This window comes from Frankliniella occidentalis, unplaced genomic scaffold, assembly GCF_000697945.3.
Source record: "Frankliniella occidentalis isolate FOCC.00 unplaced genomic scaffold, Focc_3.1 Scaffold12, whole genome shotgun sequence".
Taxonomy (NCBI): domain Eukaryota; kingdom Metazoa; phylum Arthropoda; class Insecta; order Thysanoptera; family Thripidae; genus Frankliniella; species Frankliniella occidentalis.
Genome location: NW_026267142.1, coordinates 2,760,633 through 2,783,468, shown reverse-complemented (window position 1 = coordinate 2,783,468; position 22,836 = coordinate 2,760,633). Strand labels below are relative to the sequence as shown.

General features: G+C 43.1%; 2 protein-coding genes across 2 annotated transcripts; both read left to right on the top strand.

Moving 5' to 3' along the window:
• Positions 1 to 242: 242 nt before the first annotated feature.
• Positions 243 to 9,561, top strand: LOC113215296 (uncharacterized). Its single transcript, XM_026434904.2, has 3 exons — positions 243 to 411; positions 5,632 to 5,945; positions 7,436 to 9,561. The coding sequence occupies exons 1-3, from the start codon at positions 343 to 345 to the stop codon at positions 7,752 to 7,754; spliced, it is 702 nt and encodes a 233-aa protein (XP_026290689.1). The 5' UTR covers positions 243 to 342; the 3' UTR covers positions 7,755 to 9,561.
• A 10,110-nt stretch (positions 9,562 to 19,671) lies between these two features.
• On the top strand, positions 19,672 to 20,543 carry LOC127748760 (uncharacterized). The gene is made up of 3 exons (XM_052263556.1): positions 19,672 to 20,185; positions 20,262 to 20,320; positions 20,403 to 20,543. Exons 1-3 carry the CDS (start codon positions 19,811 to 19,813, stop codon positions 20,422 to 20,424), a joined length of 456 nt encoding a protein of 151 aa, XP_052119516.1. The 5' UTR covers positions 19,672 to 19,810; the 3' UTR covers positions 20,425 to 20,543.
• The last annotated feature ends 2,293 nt before the right edge of the window (positions 20,544 to 22,836 follow it).

The following is a 22,836-nucleotide window of genomic DNA, read 5'->3' as shown; positions in this document are numbered from 1 at the left end:
ATTGAGCCAATCCGTTTGAAACTATTTTGTTAAATTTGTTACATTTTTTTTTTCGAATAAATACTAAGATATAATAATAAAATATCCGATCGACCGGATGTTTCCCGTGTGATTGGTTTAATTCATAACATGCCAAATCATTATTTTTTGCCCTCGGTGATCGATAAGTAATCAATTAAGGTCGTCAGTTTCCTGTTTTGTTTTAGGAGATAACCTGTGGCTTATCGGAAGGGGCTTCAGCCAGTCGGCGGACGATACGGCTGACAGTTATAAGACAGGAAACTTGCTTTGACCGATGATTCTCTTGGGCAGCTGGCTAATGTGTATCAGATCATTTTAATAATGCGTACCTATTTGTTCATCCTCACCCTGACATTTGTAGCAGCAACAAATGGCCAGCAAACCGCCAAGGTAAGAAAAAAGAAAGAGGAAGAAGCGAGTATAGTACTTATTGCACGAAAGGGCTGCTGAACGCTTTAAACCTTCCCAAGCACCATAAATGCACAAGCACGTGTGTGGGTAGTTCCTACCAAGTGACTTAATTAAACATTCTGATAAATCTGAAATACAGAAGAATGCAGTGGACGAGACAACGGATGTCAAGAGCATAGCTAGTTCGCTTTCTTCTTCCCCTCATTCTTCTTCATTCCAGCATTACCGGATTGCTGTTGGCTGTTTTAATCGGTTTTAATGGAGCGTGGCCGGAACTGAGAAGAACAGGCTAGGCCCGCTCTTTTGGCACACCAAGTTGCCAGATTCGGGCCTACAGCCCGTCCCCCGTCCTTTTTCAATATTTCTGAATAAGGTTCCATCCGAAAACGGGCCTTCGGCACGCTCTGGTGTGAGCTCCGTTGGAACCACCTTCCTGCCAGCTACCTTTTCTCCCCCTCAGTGATAAAATTAAACAACTGAGGCATTCTCTCAATACGTCAAACATTTTGAAAACAAAGAATTAGTCCTCACAACCAACAAATTAGCTAATTTTGGGATAGCTCCACTGTTATTTAAGGAATGTGACGTCACATTCGTTTCAATGTGAAACGTGTCACATTCGTTTAAATATCGTGTCACATTCATTTAAACGTGACCAAGGGTGAATTGATGCTCATATGGTGCCAGGCTTGGCTTGGCCGATTCAAGTTTAAACGAATATGACACAACATTGAAACGAACGTGACACGATTCACATTAAAACGAATGTGACGTCACATTCGTTGAATAAGTGTCATCCCAAAATTGCTGTAACAGCTAAAAGTTGGTTGCCACAGACAAGAGTTACCTGCCACAGCGAAGCTGCGGCTGATGGAGCTAATCCTAGTCGGTTCGTTCTGACATCTACTAGAGTATTCCGGCGGGAGATTTGGAGAAGACTCATGGGAAGAACAAAAGCATATTGCGCATGAGCAGGCTATGGTAGGGGTGGCTGGGCCGTGGTAGGAAGCGGCACCGGGCTGGCAGAGCCGCCCCCCACCATAGGCCGCGAACCGATTGGCAGCTACAGCGTCAGCTTCGCTGTGGCAGCTAACTCTTGTCTGTGGCATCTAACGCTTGCCCGTGACAACCAACTGTTAGCTGCGAGAGCGAATTTCTTGTCCATCCCAAAATTAGCTCATTTATTAGTTGTGACAACTTATTCTTTTTTTTCCCGCGATCGTATATGGTACAATTGGTATAGCATACGCGAGGGGTCAACAACTCGTATGATCAAAAGTACGACCCTATAATGACTCACAATCGCGTGTATAATCCATAATCTTCTATAATCATTATATAAAATAATTGTTCTATAATCTTGTAATCTTTTGTTTAAACAGTGACATTTTACTTTATTTCTTCACATGGTCAAAATATAACTCGTAAATGAAGAAAGAAAACTATTTGGAGAGCTGGAAACGATGAACGTGTCTGACCAAAAGTATGAGATTCGTTCATTCTCTAGACGGTTTCGGATCTGGTACCCGATTTTGGCCTCTGCCTTTAAAAATAAAGAGCATTCATTATGTACGATCCCACTCCAAATCTGGGCTATGTAGCTCTAACGGTTAAGGAGATATAAATTTCTAAATTTTATAGCCAAAAAGCGCGTATTTGAGAAGGAAGTGTGGGTAAAACTCTTTGAATCTTTGCAGTTAGGTCAAAATTGACTCCACCATTGGTAACGGAATTGAAAACTGATTCAAAACGACCTTTTCGTACCCCTTCCATCTTTCATCCGAAAAGAACGAGCCTGCCAGAGAACAAGCGTAACTGGTGGTTGCGCTTAGGACTGTAGCAGGGCCTGGCAACTCCGAAAGGGGATGGTGGTTACTCGAGTTCTCTGGCAGTGGTGGAGTTACGCTCTCATGAGGCACGACCATCAGGTGAGAGGGAGAGAAACCTCCCTTGAGAGCTTCCGAAATCAGTCAACTCATCGAGCGGTGTCCCCTAGGAGGCCATGGCGTCACCCATAGTACTCCCGGGCCCAGGGACCCCCCTGAGTACATAATCCCTAGGGCAGTTGTACTCCCCCTATAGGGTGGAGTACACCATCCCTAGGACAGTTGTACTCCCCCACCTCAAGGGGAGTGGAGTACATTGACCCTAGGGATTATGTACTCCAGGGGGAGTACACAATCCCTAGGGCAGTTGTACTCCCCTACCTCGACGGGGGTGGAGTACAACTGCCCTAGGGATAGTGTACTCCCCCCTAGAGTACATAATCCCTAGGGTCAATGTACTCCACCCCCCTTGAGGTGGGGGAGTAGAACTGTCCTTGGGATGGTGTACTCCACCCTATAGGGGGAGTACAACTGCCCTAGGGATTATGTACTCAGGGGGCCACCATCCCTGGGAGTACTATGTCACGGTTACACCGGCCATTCCACGGATGTCCTCGGGCCCTCGGGTGCCTACTGCCTTGCTCGACATGTCCCCCGGGTGCCAGGTGTTCTTCAGGGGCTCCAAAAAGGAACGTTGTCTAGGAACCATCATATAGACCATTTCAGGTGAGGTGATAAGAGGAAAAAAAGAATCAACAAACCGGAAAAGCACTGCCTTCTAATCGCCCCCACCCTCCGTCCCTCTTCACCCCTCGCCCAACTGTTTCCTGTTTTGGTGATTCTTTTCTTCTTCTCGACATCGCGATTGAAATGGTCTATTCTGGACCAGATGAAATCCATAACGCATGAGATCGGGATTATGTAAGGGCAGTTATGACAAAATCGGTGTAAAACGAAGTGAATCTGTCAAATATAGTTCTGGACACTTCTGGATGGCTTAGTATTGGGCTTAAAAAGACCCCTAAAATAATTCGTGATAAATCGAGGTAATATTGTGCGCCAAAAACACTTCCGGCTTCGTCGAAGCTGCTAACACAACTGAAGCGACGACAAAGTTGTTAGTTTTGACCCCTTCCCACATTTAAAAATGACATGAATTTAGATCGAATCCACGATTGAAACGTAATCTCTAGACCTTCAACCAAAGATAAGAGGTAGATGTACGCTTGACCACGTCTCGCGTAACAGGCTTCGCGATATCTCACGAAACACTGTTACGCTGCGACGCACCTGGCATACGACTACCTAGGCCTGCGGCGCTGAAACCCGAGTAGGGCTAAAGAAAGAGTTGTACAGACCTTCAGCCCTAAAAGTCACAAATTTTGCTCCTCGGCGTTTTATTTTGACGTGGTACCCCACCGGAGACCATCACTGACAAAAAACATTAAAATGTTTCCTTGTGGAAAACTCCATATGGCGCCTAAACGGCAAGAGATAATGCCAAACGAACAGAATTTTGGTTTAAAGGGGTCTACTTTGACGAGTCGGCACAAAATTATTTTAAAATTAGCAATATTTTCCAAGTGCTTTTACAAGAGCCCGTCCTCAGCCGATTTTTGAGCTAGAGGGCTCAAAATCAATTAAAATTTAAGCCTTCCAGCAATAGAAACACAAAAGTGTCACACAAAGTGTAATTTTTTGCAATCGGCCAATTATTGTGACGTTAACGAAAATCCAATGGTATAGGCTTTTCCACAGCCAGACAATAGGGTCTTCCAGGCTATCCTAAACGGGAGTAGAAAAAGAACAAACTCACTGACTTTTCTGTTTCAGTAATGGCTCTGATTGGACGAGCTGATCACGTGTTTCAGGGATGAGAAACTGTCAGATCATTTGTGAGCTCCCCTCCATATTTGAGAGGTTAAGGTGGGGTTCGGCCACCATGATCTCATACTGAACGGACAGAAACAGATGAATCAGTGAGTTTGGTGTTTTAGTTCCATTTTAGATAGCCTGGAACACCCTATTTATGCTAGGCCATCATATATAAACTACGTACCCTTCTGTTGCATTTGTATCGATTCCAGTTCGAATCCACAACAGTGGTTTTTCGCTTCCCTAACGATAGCTGACTGATGGAGATTTTTGTCCCTAGGAAATAGATAGTTTAGGGATAGAATGATTTTACTCGTTTCGCACCGATAGTCTGTATCTTCTTTTCTACTATTGTCCGGAGCTCAAACCGTCATTGTGTTATCGTGACTACAGACAAACAGACAGACGCGAAACTTGTCGGTCATCACTGTAGTAATAGTCTTCGCTAATCGCTCAGCCTATAAAGACCTGCATCGGATTTATGCGCACATACCAAATTCTCAATTTAAGCAAATTATTCTCGAAATTATTACACTCTCCCATCTCCTTAGCGATGATTGTCAATGTTCAACTCGGCTACGCGGGCCGCTCGGACCGCGCGCCCAGATAAAATATTGCTTGGACCGAGGGGGAAATCACTTGCGTACGAACTCGTACACCCAGGCCCGTACTAACTTGTACTAACGGCATAATAACGCGTACTAATGGTAGAAATCAAGCGTAATAGTGCCGTAATGACAACATTTTGCAAAAATTATGAAAAATTGCTCTAAAAGTAGGATGTACTAACGTGTACTAACGTACTAACTCGTACACTTTCATCTGGAGTGATTTCCCCCTCGCTTGGACCGCCCGTTTGATGCGTGGATCTCGCATACGTTAAGCTTGTTTTTCCGCCAAGCATCTTACGGCCAATCCAAGCATTTATGCGTGGGCCAAGCATACGAACCTTGATGCAAGCATTACACCGATGCTCAGGTCTCGCATTGATGCGTGAATCTCGAATAGGACGCCAGATTCAAACGAGACTATTTTAGAGACATTACGCAATGGTGCGGTTGCCAATCCTTGCATCAAATTATGCCTAAATCAGGCAAACTTTTCTCTGGGTGCGCCTGAATGAAACGGTGCTGTTTTCTTTAAGAAAGAGACGAGCTTTTTCATTTAAAAATTTAAAACTAATACATTTAAGCGACGGAGCGAGTGAAGGTCCAATAGGGTACTCCTCTAGAGCGCGGAGCGGAACTAAGAACAAAAACGGAAGGCGGAAAGGTTCCCAGGCGGCGGCGCGCTGCTAGGTGGAGAGCCAGCCGCCCGGGCCAACCGAGTCGTCCCCACGCCACCTGTACTGAGCGAGAGCCGAGCGGCTTGATCGGGGAGGCATGGGGAGTTCTAATGAGGAGCTGTCTGAAATAGATAAAGTTGCTCTAATGGCGTGTGTCTAACTTCTTACTCTTCGTAATTTAATTTTTCTTACATACGCTTTCATTTTTTTCAGTTGTTTCCTGAGCCAAACAATATTACGACTTCAGTAGACAGCTCATATAACATCAATAAGATAGTAGATATACTACTCGCATTGGTAAAGGTTGAGCTGAACTCAAAAGACCTAGATCGTTTAGACCTACCCGACTTCCAAGAAGACTTCAAGAAAAAGGTTGGCCCAATCAGAGTAAAAGGCTACTTCAAGGGCTGGAGTGGCTGGACTAAGTCTCTTACCTCCCTAAGACGAACAGGGGACGCCATTGTAAATGAAAATGGAGGGAAGATCTCTTTAGAAATTCCACTTGGTTTCGCCGACCTTCAATTTGGGTATGTAATTTAGTTAAAAGCAACTGCATCAATTTCAGATAATGTATACTTTCAAAATGGCAAGGATCAGCTTAAGTCCATTGCCAGATGCGTCTGAGCGCACATCTAGGAAGATACAGTTTTGAAGCTTCTGCAGTGCTTCGTATCGACAGTTGGACAAAATAGAAAACCATTTCATAGGGGAGAAACCCATCAGTATTGAAACTTGTATCTTGTAAGATGTGCTGCTTCAACAGGCCAAAAGTTGTGTTGCCATACAGTGTACAAACTAAGTACGACGGGAAAATAGAGTCTTTTGTCCATTAACTATTATATTTTTTGAAAAATTTCTGTCTGACCTGGAAGAAATTGTTGCCTGAGCGATAGCGAAGCCTGTAACTCCGTCTAGCCCGAAAGCCCCTTTACCGTCCGTCTGTTAAGTATGTCTGTCCATCTGCCCATCCGACACTGAATCCCAACGGTGTTCGCGTTAGTGACTTCAAATTCTAAGGGTATCTAAGAAATATCATCAATAGCCAGGGTTCTACTAAAGAAATGCATCAAAGCTTGAAAACTGGCCGATGTGACCTGAAAACAGGTAGCAAACGTTTAAAAAAATCAGAAAATTAATTGTATTAAATTTAATCTCTACCTCCGACGGGATAACCCGACAAAGTAGAACCATTTGTACAAAAAAATCGTTCATTTTGAGCCGCTTATGCACGACAGGGTGTATTTGACCAAAAATGGTTAAACATGGCACATTTTGGACGCAAAGTTTTCGGGAAAGGTCTCAAATCGAAGAAAGGAAAAAAGGAACTATCCCTCGAAAACAACCCATTTTTAGGCAATTTGCCATTCTGCTGGATATAAAGGGCAAAGGGCAAGACAACTATGCAGAATACACAAGTAGTTACAACATTCGAAATTTTCCAGAGCAGGATTGGGGCCAGAGGCCTGTTTCCTCATTCACCTTTTCGACGAGGCCTGTTAGACCGCCAAATTTGGCAACGCAGCGCGGTAGGGTGATCCATCTTAAAATCGGTATGCCAGAACGCAGTTAAAATGAAAATACGCGTCAAAAAAACACGGCAATTCTGCCCGTCAACTAGGCAACATCTGTACACACATGCAGACAGCAGGTTCATTACCTTGAAAAATTCAGCCCTCTTAGCTCTCGTCCTTCTTGGGAAACGGACAGACGGACAGACAGGGGCGATGGCATAAGCCCGCGTATATAGCTTTTAAGCAAAAGAGCGTGCTAAAAAGTGTTTTAAGACAGTCCCTTAATTTTTTCACGGACAACAAAGTAATGCTGCACCATCCACTAAGCTGGTAAAGAACTCAATTCAGGCCATTTCTGGCAGGCTTTCGGAGACCGGTTTTCCGCCGTTCAGAAAGTGTTAACTGTAATACACGATTTGGTGAACAAAACCCTTAATACTGTCACTTTATTTTCATTGTACCGTTGCGACCGTTGTCGTGGTTTAAGATAAATCTTTTTCGTTTAGGTACCAGTACCAGGCCAAGCTGCGTAGAGTCGCAAGTACTAGTGGACATGTGACAGCAACTGTTGGGTCGAACGCTGTTCGTCTGCAGGCAACCGCAGTTCTTTCCACTACAGAATGTTCAGCGTCTGTTGATTCGATCCAATTGACTGATCTGGGAAACATTAAAGTTAAAGCAACGGGCCTGGGGCCTCTCAATTTTCTCCTCGATAAGATAGCGACGTGGGTCACAAAAAGAATGCATTCCAAAATTGAAGACGCAGTGCAAAATGGTCTCAAAAAAGCAATTGACAAGGCCGGACTAAAGTTTAATTGCTTCTGAGTTTCTTTTCAAAATAGTGCGTTCTAGGGGGTTTCACTGTAAAAACAAATTCCATCGTAATTCTAAGAACACGAGCTGTGAACAAATTTACAAAACAAATTTGCTCTTAATTTTATGAACAAATGTCTTATGAAAATCAAGAACATGTTTTCCAAATTAAGAACGTGTTATGAAACGACAAATATGCATTTCTTTTCTCGCCTAACGCAAATCTGGTAAATATTCAGCTCTTCTTAATAAGGACGGATGTTCAAACCCAACTTTGTACACCTTTTAGATATTCAGCTTAACTTACCTAGGTAGATTTCCTTCGGATGCGCCTGTCTAAATTAGATGTTGTTCACCCAATATTATATTGAACGCTAAAATTCCATTTCCAGAGGTCAAATCTGCATGACTTGGAGTGTTTTGGATGCTAGTCTTAGAAGTAAGAGTGGGTGAGACTTTTCAAATCAATTTTGTAAAAACTGAGGAAACCTTTTAAATTTAATAAACTTGTATTAAAATTAAATGAGCCTTTAGTATAACTGCGGAATTTTATCAGAGTTCTCATATCTTGGTTTGCAAAACTCAGAAAACTTCGTAAATATCATCATCTGTTATTATGCTTAAGAACAAGTGAAAATGTTATTAAATTTAAGAGTTATTTTGCTCTTAATTTCCGATTTTTTTCACAGTGTCTATTCCACCTGATTCCGATATCAATTAACTGTTGCTATCATCAGCACTACTGGGGCGGATCATTCTTGTACTTCTGAACCAAGGCAAGTTACACTTGTCACTTGTCGTACTTCATCATGGGTTATTGGTTTAAGATTATTGGGGTCTCATTTGGCTTGTTTGTTGTATACAATTCTATCACAAGCTTTGAACGTTCTTGGCATTTCTTTTCCTGAAAGTCTCAAACAGGAAATGCTAAGTTATCACCTGGAACACATCAACCAAAGTTACTCATGTTGTTCTAAAATAATTAAGTTTTGGAGCTAAAAAATAACAAAAAAACGTTAACACTCCGTGTTAACAAATAGACGATCCGAATAAAAGAAAATTTAATACAAAATTATTGCTACTAATTAAATACGTTATTGCTTGCTAGAACTAGAGTAGTTACGACTCTTTGTTCTGAGATTCACGGAACAAAATCGGAGACTAACACTGCTTATGAGTTCCCTTGCGAGACCAGGCAGTTGTTGGACGATTGGTCGGCGACGTGGTGATCGCCCTCGCTTTGGACGAGCGCTAGACCGAGCAACCAGAGGTGCTCGTCGTTGGAGTCGAGGTCTCGTCGGCCCTGCGCCCTGGCCTGGGCCACCTTCAGGCAGGCCAGGCTTGGAGGAGTGTTGTGTGTATATTGTTTGTGGGGCTGGGAGCGCCTGGATGGGGCGTGGCCTAGCGCACAGTAGTGATTGTTGGCGGGCGAGGGGAAGTTGGGACGAAGCATAACGCACCGCTCCCCCGCGCGCCAAACCTGCTGGTATAGACTGGATCGTCTAAAAATACAAAAATAATAATCTTGAAAACGAAATAAACAGTGTACCACTTGATTTGAAATTAAAATATGGTTGGTTCAATTAACATTCAACCATGGTTTCTAATGTGATCCACTTATCGACACCAAAGCCGCTGAAAAAATATGTGTGAGTCTTGCTCTTACCAAAGATTTAATAGACGACATAAAATTGCATTTCTGTTGTTAAAATGGTTCAAAATTCTTTTTAGATATATTCAGTAGTTGGTTTGTAATGTATCCCTACACATGAAAGAGTTTTCATGACCCAATTTACCTTAAATAAATATCTCAGCTGACTACCGTCATTTAACTTCGGAAAACCTATAAGTTTAGGCTGTTGAGGCAAAAAATCCTATGTCAGACACTACACAAGATTTAGGTTGTGAAAAGAAACATGATTTCATATCAAATAGCATGAGATGATTGATTTCTATCTATCTCTACACATGAAAACGTTTCGACACTCCGAAATCGACATAACCGACATAAAATTACATTTCTGTTTTTTGAAATTATTCAAAATTATTGTCAGATACATTTCATCACTTGTTTGCAGTGTGTGTTTACTCTCAAAGCATTTTTCTTGCTCTAAATAATATTCAAACTTTAACCTTGGCTGTCGCTGTCATCGGGGGACCTGGAGTGTGGGTCTGAACGAACAAGCAAGCATGCTAACTACAAGACCAGTACTGATTTACAATATTACAATATTAAAAGCAGCTTGAATCCATATCAATTATCATGATATGGTTGATTTCTACCCGTCTCTACTCTACAAAAAGTCTACAATGTATATTTAAGGGTTAAACAAAATCTCTACTTCCACGTGGCAAATAATTGCGAAAAAGGTCATGAATTGATCAGATTGACTGAGAAGTCCTTTCCAACAAACTATTCAGGAATTGCATTGCGAAATCAAGTTAAAATTCATATTCGGGTAATGTGAATAATTGATATTAGAGTGATATCACGAAAGAAAGAGAAACAAAGTATAAAATGCACTGGAAATCCAAGTGTACGAGAAGTCCTTTCCAACAAACTATTCAGGAATTGCATTGCGAAATCAAGTTAAAATTCATATTCGGGTAATGTGAATAATTGATACTAGAGTGATATCACGAAAGAAAGAGAAACAAAGTATAAAATGCACTGGAAATCCAAGTGTACGAATGTCGCTCACCTGCAGGTGAGCGAAGAACATTCGCTCACTTGCAGGTGAGCGAATAGCATTCGCTCACTTGCAAGTGAGCGAAGAACTATTCGCACACCTACAAGTGAGCGAGCAACTATTCGCTCACTTGGAAGTGAGCAAATAAGAATTCGCTCACCTGCAGGTGAGCGACATTCGTACACTTGGATTTCCAGTGTGATTTGAATTTTTTTAATTAAAAAAAACAGGAATCAGTAAAGGCCCATTGGGACAATCACAACGAAGCTCGGGACAGCATACCACATACACAGCGCATTAGGGGCACAGCACATTAGGTCTTCGGCGGGAAATCGTAAAAACATTACTTCTTGGAGTCCTGAAACAAAACAAACAGAATTAGTTTCACGTACACACACACACACACACACACACTACCACCCACGAGTATAGAGACTTCCTGACTTCTTGCTCTCCATCGCCTTGTTGCGCTACTCTTGTAGTGCCTTTCGCTCCGCGCGCCGCTGCAGGGCTTTGGCATTGCCGCCGAGCGAGACTGCAACAAAAAGAGACAAATGAGCTCAGAATTCTAAAGGAGTGTCATGGTTAGGAGAGGGTCTTTGAACTTACAGGGTTGGAAGGGCGTGCCTCCGGCACCTGGCGCACGGGTGGCTCCAGAACGAGGTCTGCGATGGCAGCCGCTCGTTCGTTGCTCATGGGTCAACTTGACCCTTTCTCCCTTCCCCTGTCCCTTCCCTCTACCGCCTCGATGGTGGTGTTGCTGAGGGACGACAAAACTTCCCTAACGGTCGCGGGCAGGCTGCAACAAGAGGAAAAGGGGCTAATAAGTTCATATAATCTTAAAGAAGTATCACGATCAGAAAACATTTTGAACAACTTACAATTCTGGGAGGCCTCGCCTGGGGCTCCACTGTCACAAGACTCCCGCCACTTTAAAGCCGCACCTTCCTCGCCGCGATGACTGAATCGACCTGGGCCACCTGATAAAATAAGAACAATCCACCGTTAGTACAAGTGAAATGCGACCTGGAGCGCAGATGTGGGCGTCCTCTCGACAGGCACCACTCTCCCTGCTCCGCTGTCCTCCACTGAGCTGCGCGCTGCCCCCGCGTCACCTCGATGTGCGACGTGCGACAGCTCTCCGGACGAGGCCAACGGTAAACTTCGACGCGCTACCCTCGCTGCACCGACATTAGCCTGGCCCCCGAAAATTTCGAAAACTCCATCGGTGGGTTTTCTGAAAAGCGATACGATGCTGATTACGTTGGTCTTTGTCCGGGCGCTCTACGATGTCGGGAACCCACCGCGCATCCGCGTTAAAGATTTGGGCCCACGTGTGGTCCGAGCGGGGCGGCGGCGGCTCGCGGACGGCTGTAGCGGTGGCGGCGCGCGGCACAGGTGAGTCATATTCACATCAAATGTAACCCAGGGGGCCCTCTTTGGAACACCACCTGTCCGGTGTCCGTGCGCCGTGTCGTTCGACCTGGCGAGAGAGTTAAAGCCTCCCGGAGTAGTTAGGCCCTACGGGGACCAACGCACATATTTTTGAGGTGCGTGCAGCGCAGAAGTCTTCCTTAGCGTCCTATACATCGGCCCAAATCGTTAAAGTTATCTAGCCTCACCGGCAATACACCGAAAAACAGGAAGTTTTGGCTCCTCGCTAGCGAGCGGCGCCCGGATACTGTTTGAAATGAGCGCGCTAGAGCGGGGTGGGGGAACCTTCCCCACTAGCCACGCTCATTTACGCCCTTTCCACAACGATCTACGGCAGGTTTATTTCGTTTATAGCAAAAGGTCAAGTGATGATTTAATTGTCATCCGATACCTGCCGTACTTTTTGCTGGAAAAGGCTCACACGAGCGTGGCCGGCGGGGACGGTCCCCCCACCCTGCTCTAGCGCGCTCATTTCAAACAGTATCCGGGTGCCGGCGGCGGTCGGCATCGGCTCCGAAACCCAGCTCGTTTCCGTCCCGCTTGCTCTGTCACCCGTCCCGTCCGCTCTCGGTCCGGCTTGCTCAGTCCCACTCGCCGAGACTCGATCGTGTCAACGGGTCCCGTCTGCTGGCCAGGCGTAGCGTGGCGTGGCGCTGGACCGACTTTGCCTACGCGCCACGCCACGCCCTCAGATGACCGGCAGGCGGGGCTCGGCCACTCAAACGGGTCCCGTTCGCTCGGCTGCATTCGGCGAGGTTCGGCACATCGCCATCGCTACCTCGGGTTTCTCGCTCTGTCTCTCTCGCACACCTACTGCGCACGGCGCGCGCTCAGAGTGGGACCCGTTCGGGAGCGGATGCCGACCTCTGGTGCCGCCCGGGCCTGCCCTGGCCGGGGAGGGAGACGGGGGAGGGGGGTCTACATACCAGGCGCTCAGAGAAGCTTTAACCTAGACATTTTCTGAATAATTTAAACACAGCATATTATCTTAATAACAGTGTAAAAATAGCACATTGTCCACAGTTTGTGGTGCAAGGCGGTTCCGCCGCGCCTGCATGACAAAGCCAGCCTTGCTGAATACTCGCTCGCTCCCCGCACTTGTAGCTGGCTGTCCCATCAATTGATGTGCCAATTTGGCGAGGTTCCGGAACCTTCCTGTCACTGGATCCATCTGTATAAACACAAACGTCAAATTAGACAACCGATACTTAGTTAAATCTAATTTCTAATTATAGGGGGGAAATTTATTAGTTACCTCTGCACGCCAAAAGGTATATATATATCTTCAACATCAATCTCAGAATTGGCAAATTTAATGTATTGGTCTATATCGTCATCTGCGGCGAAGACGGAGGCCTTGAACTTTTTGTAGAAGTCAGCTACTCAGTGACGCTTGGCGGTGGGCAGGGCAGGAGCAGCTTGCGGCTCCGCCACTGGTGGTGCAGGCGGGGGTTGTCAGCTGCTCCACCTTCCCCCTCCCCTCACCGTCACGCTCACCCTTCAAAAGGGCTCGGACGTGGTCGATTACCTGCAAAATTAAAATTAGAGTTCAGTTACTTTGTCATACTACAAATAATAAGATCGGTACTTGTCCTTACGTAACCATACCATTTCGCTCGTCCCTAACTCAAAGCACGCACGGCGCAGCGCCTCTAGAGAAACCAAGTATCGTTGCGCGGCGCTCGAGAAACCAAGTATCGTTGCACGACTCTAGTGAAACCATGTATCTCCATTTTTGGGTGATTTTTGAAACCTATTACATTCGATAGAGAAAATTTCCCTCTATTCAAATAGGGTAAGATGCCCACCCCTTTTTCTTGTAATGTAGACTACGATGTGAAGTAGTTTGTCTTATTATGCCTAAGTAGGGACTTTACTAGAACACTACTTCAAGGCCAAGATTGTAAAGTGACCAGATTGGCTGGAAATCGAGAAAAGTGGCCATCAATGGACAGTGGCCACATTAGGGCACCTTACCCTATATAGTTCCTATAAAATCGTCAAAAATGCAGATGTACACAAGTGGCAGTTCTATGAGCCGCAAGTTAGTCTTAACAGGATTCCTGTGCTTTTTAAAGGGATCACAACACTTGAGCTGTCGCAAATCATAATATTCCAAGTATTCTTTAGCGTGTCTCTCTGGAACACCTTGTCCACACGCAACATACCAGATTTGCGTCAGATAAGTTCACTATTATCTTCCGTGATATCTTGTCGTAATATATCACCCGAACACAAAATATGGCCGCAGGCTTTTATAAGTGAGCCCATTGTTAAGTCTCAATGAACTACAAGTGAGAAATGCAGTCGGATGCGTCCGAGTGGCTCGGGGTGGTCGGACAACCATAACCTTACTCGCTACGATACAAAACACAACACCGAACGAGCCGGGCAGAAGGGGGTGGGTCTCCTCGTTTGAAGGATATGTTGCCTGCTCACCCCGGCGGGAGGGGGCCCTTTCACTTGTCAAGTGATTTATAGAACTGAGCGTGTACGCGCTCATGTCCGCCAGTTTATCCACGAACGAAGTTTTGGCACCTGGTGGCAATGACTTGAAAGTGGGGAGAATATTTTGTTTTCCTTTTACAATCGGGCACGCAAACTTGACATGGTTCACTAGCGAGCTGTTTCCATTTTTTTTTGCTGCTATACGACAAAAACTTCTCGCACATCACGCATTGCACGGCTCCCACAAGCGCCCTTGAATTTGGGTCCTTGACCAACCTTACGTGATCCCACATATTGAACGAACCGTCAGCCGCCACCTCCTCCTCCTCCTCCCCCTCCTCACTCTGCCCCTTCTTCACCAGGATGCACGTCTTGTGCCTTCCTTTTTTTTCAACTCGGCCAGCTTCTGCATGGCGCGCGCGCGCTTGCTGAGGACTGGGCCCTCTTGCTCGTGCACGGCCTCGGCGTCGTTGGAGGCGGATGGGGATGGCGCAGAACCGGGGTCGTCGGGAGTAGCACTCGCACCACGCTGTCCGGCACGTTTACGGGGCGTCTGCTTTGATGACATGACACTCGACAACATCCAACACAAGCTAACCCGCACTTGCCACCAGAACAGACTGACGGCCAGCTTTGTAGAAAACCTTCCACTGTTAAAGACTTGTAATATTTATTCTCTGGACTGTGCTGTTATCATTCTTAGTAGGTACCTAATAATTGGTACAACTCTATGGAGCTCTCAAGCTCTAATGTAACATTTCTTTAAATAAACAATCAATCAGTCAATCAATCAATCCCGGTGCAGCAACAAAAGCTCGGTTGGCGGATTGATTCGTGACAAGTGTCATGGCAACGATAGCAGACGGCTTCGAGATCGGGATTCAATCTAAAAGTAGTCCCCGCCCGCACTCAACTTACACGCCGCACCCGCCCCGCCCCGCTCGGCGCTCGGTTTTCCCTCCCATCTCCTTATTGGCATTTCCGTTTCGCTTATTTGTTTAAAGTTCGTTACCGACGTGATTAGCACTATTGCTGTTGAAAATACAGCTCAAGTGCAAAACTTTGATGTTGGTCTTCCCCTATCGACACCTGCTCCACTGCGCACGCAGCCCGGCTCGGCTGGACCAGGCGAGGCAGCCCAGCGCCAAGCCGGCAGCGGCGAGGTGGCGAGGAGGTCAGGTGGTCGGGCTAGTCGGTTAAAGTCGGGCTTTGCATGCCCGACGCCTCGGCGGCACAGTGCAATTGTAACGCCGAGAGAGAGCGCTGCCAGCGGCAAAGTGCTGTCTCTGTCGCACGATGGACTGTCGGGCAAGCGCGCGCGCCGCACCCGCCCAATCGAAAACACTACATCTACCCTTACATCAGTTCAGCCTGCCGTTCAGATCCACGGACAAGCAGTTAGAGTTAACAGCGACACCGTACCCCATCGCGTGCGCTCTGTGTCGTTGCGCCGGAGGACTTAGGCAACTGTTTTAAGTATGAGCTAGGTTCTTCTCCTCCCATGCTGTTCGATGATTCTGGTTTCATGCGGAAATGAATGAAATCTACACTAAACCAAGCTTTGCAGTCGTTTGCAGTCGTCCTCTGTCCTGGAACCTCCCTGTATGTGCTGGACGGGGGCCACTCTGCAGCCTGCAGCATGCGCAGTGGCTACGCCCAGCTACCTCCGCTCAGGTTGCCTCCACGTACTCAACTTCGTGCTACGGCTGAACACATCTACCAGCACTGTGGTGTTAGACGGTTGCGTGGGCGGGCCGATCATTCAAGACGCAGAGCACTTTCGACGAGGTACCGAAAACATGTCAGCAGACATTCAATTGGAGCCAGACCTTCCTTTACTCGGGAGACAGACAACTCACACCATCTAAGTCGCCCCAAGGCTTACTCGCCCCGATTTTGGGGCTGGAGCGAGTGAGTCGCAGACTTCTGCCATCTCACTTCACTCAAATATTTTTGTCAATTTTTGGCTGAGTGCCGATTAGCATCCGCAACCAGATTTAGATTAATCGAAACTAAAGGACACGAGGCCATCATTCGGGATCGCCCCATGAAGCTTTTCCATTGCTGACAGAATTTCGCCCTTAAATTTTGTAAAATTGAACCCGAAGTTATCATCTTTCTATCATTATTACTGTATTGTCTTTTTTTTTATGTATCCTTTTTATGTTTATTTACTTCAATCTGTACTTAAACATTTTAGTTGTGGTTGGAATTTGTGTTTAGTTGTTAAGTTTGTAATGTTGACATCTCTTCTTACAAACTAATCGTTTGCCAAATTGTGAATATGGCTATTGTCAATAAAAACTGTATATTGTCATGTAATTTTTTACTCATCGCTGTTATTTTAAATTGGTGTATATCATGAGCATTATTGTTGTGTGACTTTATGTCATATTAATTATTTTTTGCTGATGTAATGTTAATGATGTATATATTTTAGGTTGGCCATAGTAATCATGCTTAATCAGGTTGTGAAATATTGAAATTATATATAAGTTTATGTAATCAATTCGGTTATTGAAAATAAAACATTGGTATTAAATATTCAACTTTTTTATGTGTGATGTTTTTATTTTTCATTTGTCTATAATTTTTACCCATCCCTTTAATATCTGAACGCAACACTTCGTGTTGTTGGTAGTGCTGTGATGGTCGTTCCCCACGCAAAAATGAAGCTTTGAGTTGGCGTCTTTTCATTGTTGAATTTAAAATGACACTAAACACATAATTTTTTGGTTTAATCATACTTTTACTATTAGTATGAGTCCCAGTAAGTTACAAACTGGTGCCGTTGGAGGTTTAATTTCTGGGTTTAAGCGTGGAAACGAATATGTGGAGAATGAAGATTCAGCTCCATCAAAGAGAGCTGCTCGACGTCCATGGCAACAATCAAAAATATGTTGCGCTTTGAACTGTGGTAAAAGTGAAGAAAACGGTCCTTTAGTGACATTTCCCTCTATTTATCATATTGTGGATGGTGAAAGAGTTGTCTGTGATGAAACTGTAACAAGGTATTGCAGTTGTTTATTTGTGTACCTAAATAATTTTAAATAAAATAACATAAGAAGGCATTAATTAACTAATACATGATTATACTTGTTTTAGAATCAGAATTTGGATTTCAAATTGTGGCAATGAAGGTCTAAATAGTATAAATCCTGTCTCTCTCAACAAGAAATATTTTCTCTGCCGTAGTCATTTTCATGAAACTGAAATTGGTCCTTCAGGGCGGAAACTGAAGAATAATGCAGTTCCTCGTTTGTTTGATCATTTATTGTCTTCTGTAAGTAAATCTGTTTAATTTAACAGAAACTCTTATTTTGCTTAATTAATTAAAAGGTTTTGTTTGTGCAGATAGAGGTCCATCAGTCCCATCATGTTCATGGAGCACAATCTGTTGTAAGCTCAGCAAGTACCAGTGATGCAAATGATCATGCAGAATTTTCGCCTTTGACTTCTGTTGATTTAGAACAGTCCAAAGTGAGTAATTTTAAAATGGTCTATAAAAAGTATGATGTTTTATCAAAATTTATTTTTTCCCCTAAAATTTCGTTTACTTTTTATATTTACAGGAAGTTTTGCATGTTGATGATTGTCATTCAACAAACGCTGATCATGATTCTGATGGAACAAATCTCTACCTATCAGATGTAACATTATCTTATGTTTTAATCATATTAATCTTGCTAATTATTTATTGAAATGCTAAAATCTTTTTTTTATGTTATTCCCAGACTGATGATGAGGCATTTACATCTTACCGTGCCGATGAGGATCATTTGTACTGCAAATCCATTAGCAAATCACATGAAAAGGAACATGCTAATCAAAACAACAATAGCTCTGACAATGTTTGTTCTTTTCTTATTAATAGTTAAAATTGCTTAAACATTGCCTTAATTTATGTGCAATTTAAGTGCATTGAAATTACTTTTCTGTTCAACAGACTGTGGCTGATATTGGTTGTGTTCAAAGTGATCATAGTTACTTCCGATCTGAGCATAAGGCAAAAACTTGCACTAAAGGTAGTGTTACTCAATGTTGCTTCTCAGGATGCATGAATACGAGCAGAGAATACAAAATGTATAAATTTCCTAAAATTGTATGTGATGAAGGTCTTCATACAAATCTCTCAAGGGCTAACAATTCTAATTTTGACAGGTATGGGAAATTCAATTGTCAATATTAACAATGAATATGATGTGTAGGATAATTTGTCACACATTTACTTTAGGTTTATCAAATGGGTACTTGCCTCTGGTAATTATCAGTTGCTTATGTAAACACCGGATGGCGTACATTCCAAGTACCATGTTTGCGGTGAACATTTTTGCCAACCATCAATAGCCAACGGAGGTTCACGTAAAATGAAAGCAGGCTTGGTTCCCACTGTGAATCTAAATCCTTTCTCATCTGAAAAGGTTATTCATAATTATAAAAATGCTCTGAGTATTTGGAAAGGTAAACTGTCAGTTTTTCTTTGGTTATAAAGCATTCCTTAGTTACTGAACATTAATTATGTTCTACTTACTTTTATTTTATTCATCAGGTGGTTATGCTGGTGACCCATCATTATTCTATAATGATGAAGTATGTGCTGCCGTTTTTGATCAGAAGATGAAGAGTGTTTCTTATTACATATGTCCTCGTTGTAAAGTCAAGGTGCTTACCTCCTCTGATAAGAGGCAATCTGGATGTCCTTATTCTAAAAGATGCTGGCATTTCTCTGAGTTAAATGACAAGGATCCTGGCGATGTTCCCATAGAGCTGAGTGATTTGACTTTTATTGAAGAACAGCACATATCTAGAGTTCATCCCATCATTTCAGTTTTTAAGCTGAAAGGTCACCAATATGGGTATAAAGGGAATGCCATTTCCTTTTCTCAGAATGTTCAAGAGATTGCTTCTCAACTTCCCCATCGTGTTGAAGATTTACATCATGTAATATGCGTCCAGTTTGAAAATAATGAAAAAAAGTCTTATGATTTTCATGTCAGAGCTGATAAAGTTCATCAAGCTTTAGTTTGGTTGAAAAAGAATAACATCTATTACAAAGATATTGCTATAAATGAAGAAAATATTTCAGTTTTACCCGATGATGGTTCGGTGATTGATAAAATTCAGTGCCTGACATCAAATGGCAGTAGTTCAAAACCAACTGAACCACCTTTAGCCAGTTTTGATAGTGATGAGAAGATTCATGAGACATTTGTGCCTAATATCTCTCCAGTACTCCAGGATGATCAAATTAAGAAGAAATTGAAATGGCCAACCATGTCTACTGAACCCATTGATGAGTTCAACACTCCTGGATACATTGCATGTGCATTTCCAACTCTTTTTCCTCGAGGTGAAGCAGATCTACGAGCATCTAGATTGGTTACTGTGTAACCTGCCAATTATTTTAAACATCTTATTAACTACCATGATAATCGGTTTGCACAGCATAAAACGTTTCGTTTTTTTGCTTACAATTCACGTCTTCGATGGACTGCAATGAATGATGGCAATGTTTTTGTTAAAAATAATAAGGAATATCAGAACATGACAACTGCTCAACTTAAAGATCTCATAAGTGAGAATATGTCTGTAATGTCACATATTATGTATTATGGATGGAATATACCTGGAACCAAAGCCTTTTGGCATAATAATGGAAACAAATTACATGATATGGTTGAACAGATTGGTCTTCCATCAATATTTCTTACCATGAGTTGTGCTGATGGTCATTGGAATGATCTTTATCGGTTGTTGAGTGATGTAGATCCAAATTCGCTGACTGAACAAGATAGGAGAAGGTTGGTGCAGGATAATCCTCATATTGTGGACTCCTTCTTTGATTTTCGCATCAAGACTTTCCTAAGCGAGGTAAATATATAGTTTTTTGTTTGTTTTGCTATTTTCACTGGAATGATGTTATCAATTTTTTATTTTTCCTTTGAAGGTCCTGCAAAAACAATATAAAGTTACTGATTATTGGTATAGGATCGAATTTCAACATCGGTAAGTAAAATGAAGTTAGAACGTTTCTCAAAGAAATAATTTTTACCTTCACTTCATGCCTCTGTTATTGTTATTGTTTTAGCGCTCTTCATACAGTATGGTAGAAGATTTTGAATTAGACCTGGCTCAGCTTCTCCATAAAGTCCAAAGGCATACTCAATGTCACCCTGACACATGTTTTAAAAAGTTAAAAGAGAATGGGCTAAGGCAGTGTCGCTCTGGCTTTCCTATGACTGAGATGAGTGATGAAGCAAGCATCAAAAGATATGAAAAAGGTGACCTGCAATTTTTACCGAAGAGGAATGATCCTAGGTTAAACAAGTACAATAGATTTATTATTCAACTATGGAGAGCCAATATTGATATAGCTCCTGTTATATCGAGAAAAGCCATCATTGCTTACCTTTGTAAATATGTTTCAAAGTGTGAGATATCGTCAACTGGATTGCACAGCTTATTTAAAGACCTTGCTGAAACCTTGAATGATGAAGATAAAGCTAAAAGACTTATCCACAAGGTTTTCATGAAGTCATGTGCAGAGAGAGATATTCCTGCACAAGAAGTGTGCCATACTTTACTTGGTCTTCAATTGTGGTCTGCTGGAGGACGTGAATTTGTAAATGTAAATTTCTCAGAAAAGAAATGGCTATCTGTGTGTGATGATAATGATGATGGTATGGTTGGAAATAGTAACAGAAGCACTATTGAAAAATACAGTGATCGTCCTGATGCATTAGCTGAGAAATCCTTATGGCAATGTGCCCAACAATACAATATGAGGTCCTGGAAACTGAAGAAAAGACATATAGAGTCTTTTCTTATATTAAAAAAGAACTACAAGAGAAAAGTGATAATTACTATCGCCAACAAGTGATTCTTCATGTCCCTTGGCGTGATATTGATGATCTCAAGAATTCTGATCAGTCGTGGGAGGATGTTCACAACCTGTACTGTGTTGTTGATAAAACTGATATCAACTCTCAACTTGGAGATCTTGTTGAACCTGAAGAGGAATATGAAGAAGATCATTTACATTCTGATGCTGATGGTGAAGAAGAGTAACAAATTTTATCAAGGTTGGGACCTCACTCGTCCATTCCTACAGTTAATCTTGGGATGAGAGACGTGGATCTCACCTATAACTGGCATTTGAATTTCACGAAGTACGGTACATTGCCAGACATGGAGAATTTTATTTCTAATGCAAAAAAGCAAATTGAGACTGAAATTTTAACTGACGTATCAGCATCAAATGAAAACTGCTTTTTCAGTCCTGATCAACAGGTTGTTATTGATGTTGTACAGCAACAAATTGCTTCGACATGTGGCATCATTAATAAACTCGCTTCCTCCGACCGCGCTTCGCGCGGTCGTCGGAAGCTCGTCGGGTCGCCTTCGGCTCCCCCTGTGGGCGCCCTCGGCGCCCAAGCGGGGTTAAAATCGGGCTCGGTTAGGGGGCGCCTTCGGCGGCCCGAGAGGGTTAAATTCGGGCCAGGTTAGGGGGCGCCTTCGGCGCCCCTACGGGGGGAATGGGGTAAGAGCCTACCCGGGGCATATACTGCGTTCTAAATTTAAAGCTGAAACAAAAATAATACTAAAAAGAAAAATTAGAACAAATGTGTGAACCGATATCGGTTCCACATAACCTTACTTTCAGAATAATGATTTCACAGAAGATATACTATAAATCACAAAATCTCAGGGAAATGCAACTTTGTCAAATATATGCGATAAGAAGTATTTTCCAGTCCAAGTACGTCAGGGACCGAGAAATGCTTAGATTGGCCTGAGAAAAAATAAGAAAATATTTAGATACTGTAGCAAGTAGTAACACTGACAAAAGCGCGGGATTAGAACCAGCATTCTACGCATGCGCTGCCCCAGCACCACCTTTCACGGCATAAGAATGCGAAAAAGAAGAAGACGAAGAAGAACATCTATCACAGCCAGCCAGACGATATACCGCGAGATTTCAAACAACCTAGAACGCCGTGACCTGTTGTTAAGCAACCTGTTGTCAGGGACCTGTTGTTAAGGAAGGGGAATACCACTTAGACGCCATCACCATCGAATGTGTGCATTCCCTACATCAAATTTCTTCAATCTCCAAAACTTCCCAGAAAGGTAAAATCGGTTTATATTACTTAAACCAATGATCATTACTTTATCCTTTCTCTTTATTACATAAAATTTAACAATCTGAGAGAAAGATTTGAGAGAGAATTGAGCAAATTTTTACTCATGCTTTTGAATGTGGTGTTTTTCAATCTCATGCTCTCAACATAAGTGTTAAATATTAGTTCCAATGTGTGTAGTAGACGTTCTGCTAAAAGAAATAATACACTGTTAGAAAGAATCCTGGGATTACACAAAGGAGCACTCATGAGAACTACTACCAAAGTCCTTTAGGATTTCCACGGAAAAAAAAGATTCGCTGAGCCAGCTAATATATTGACTGGTATCTGGACAGACAAGCACATAAACTTCTGTAACCACTATATTGTCTACTCTAATCA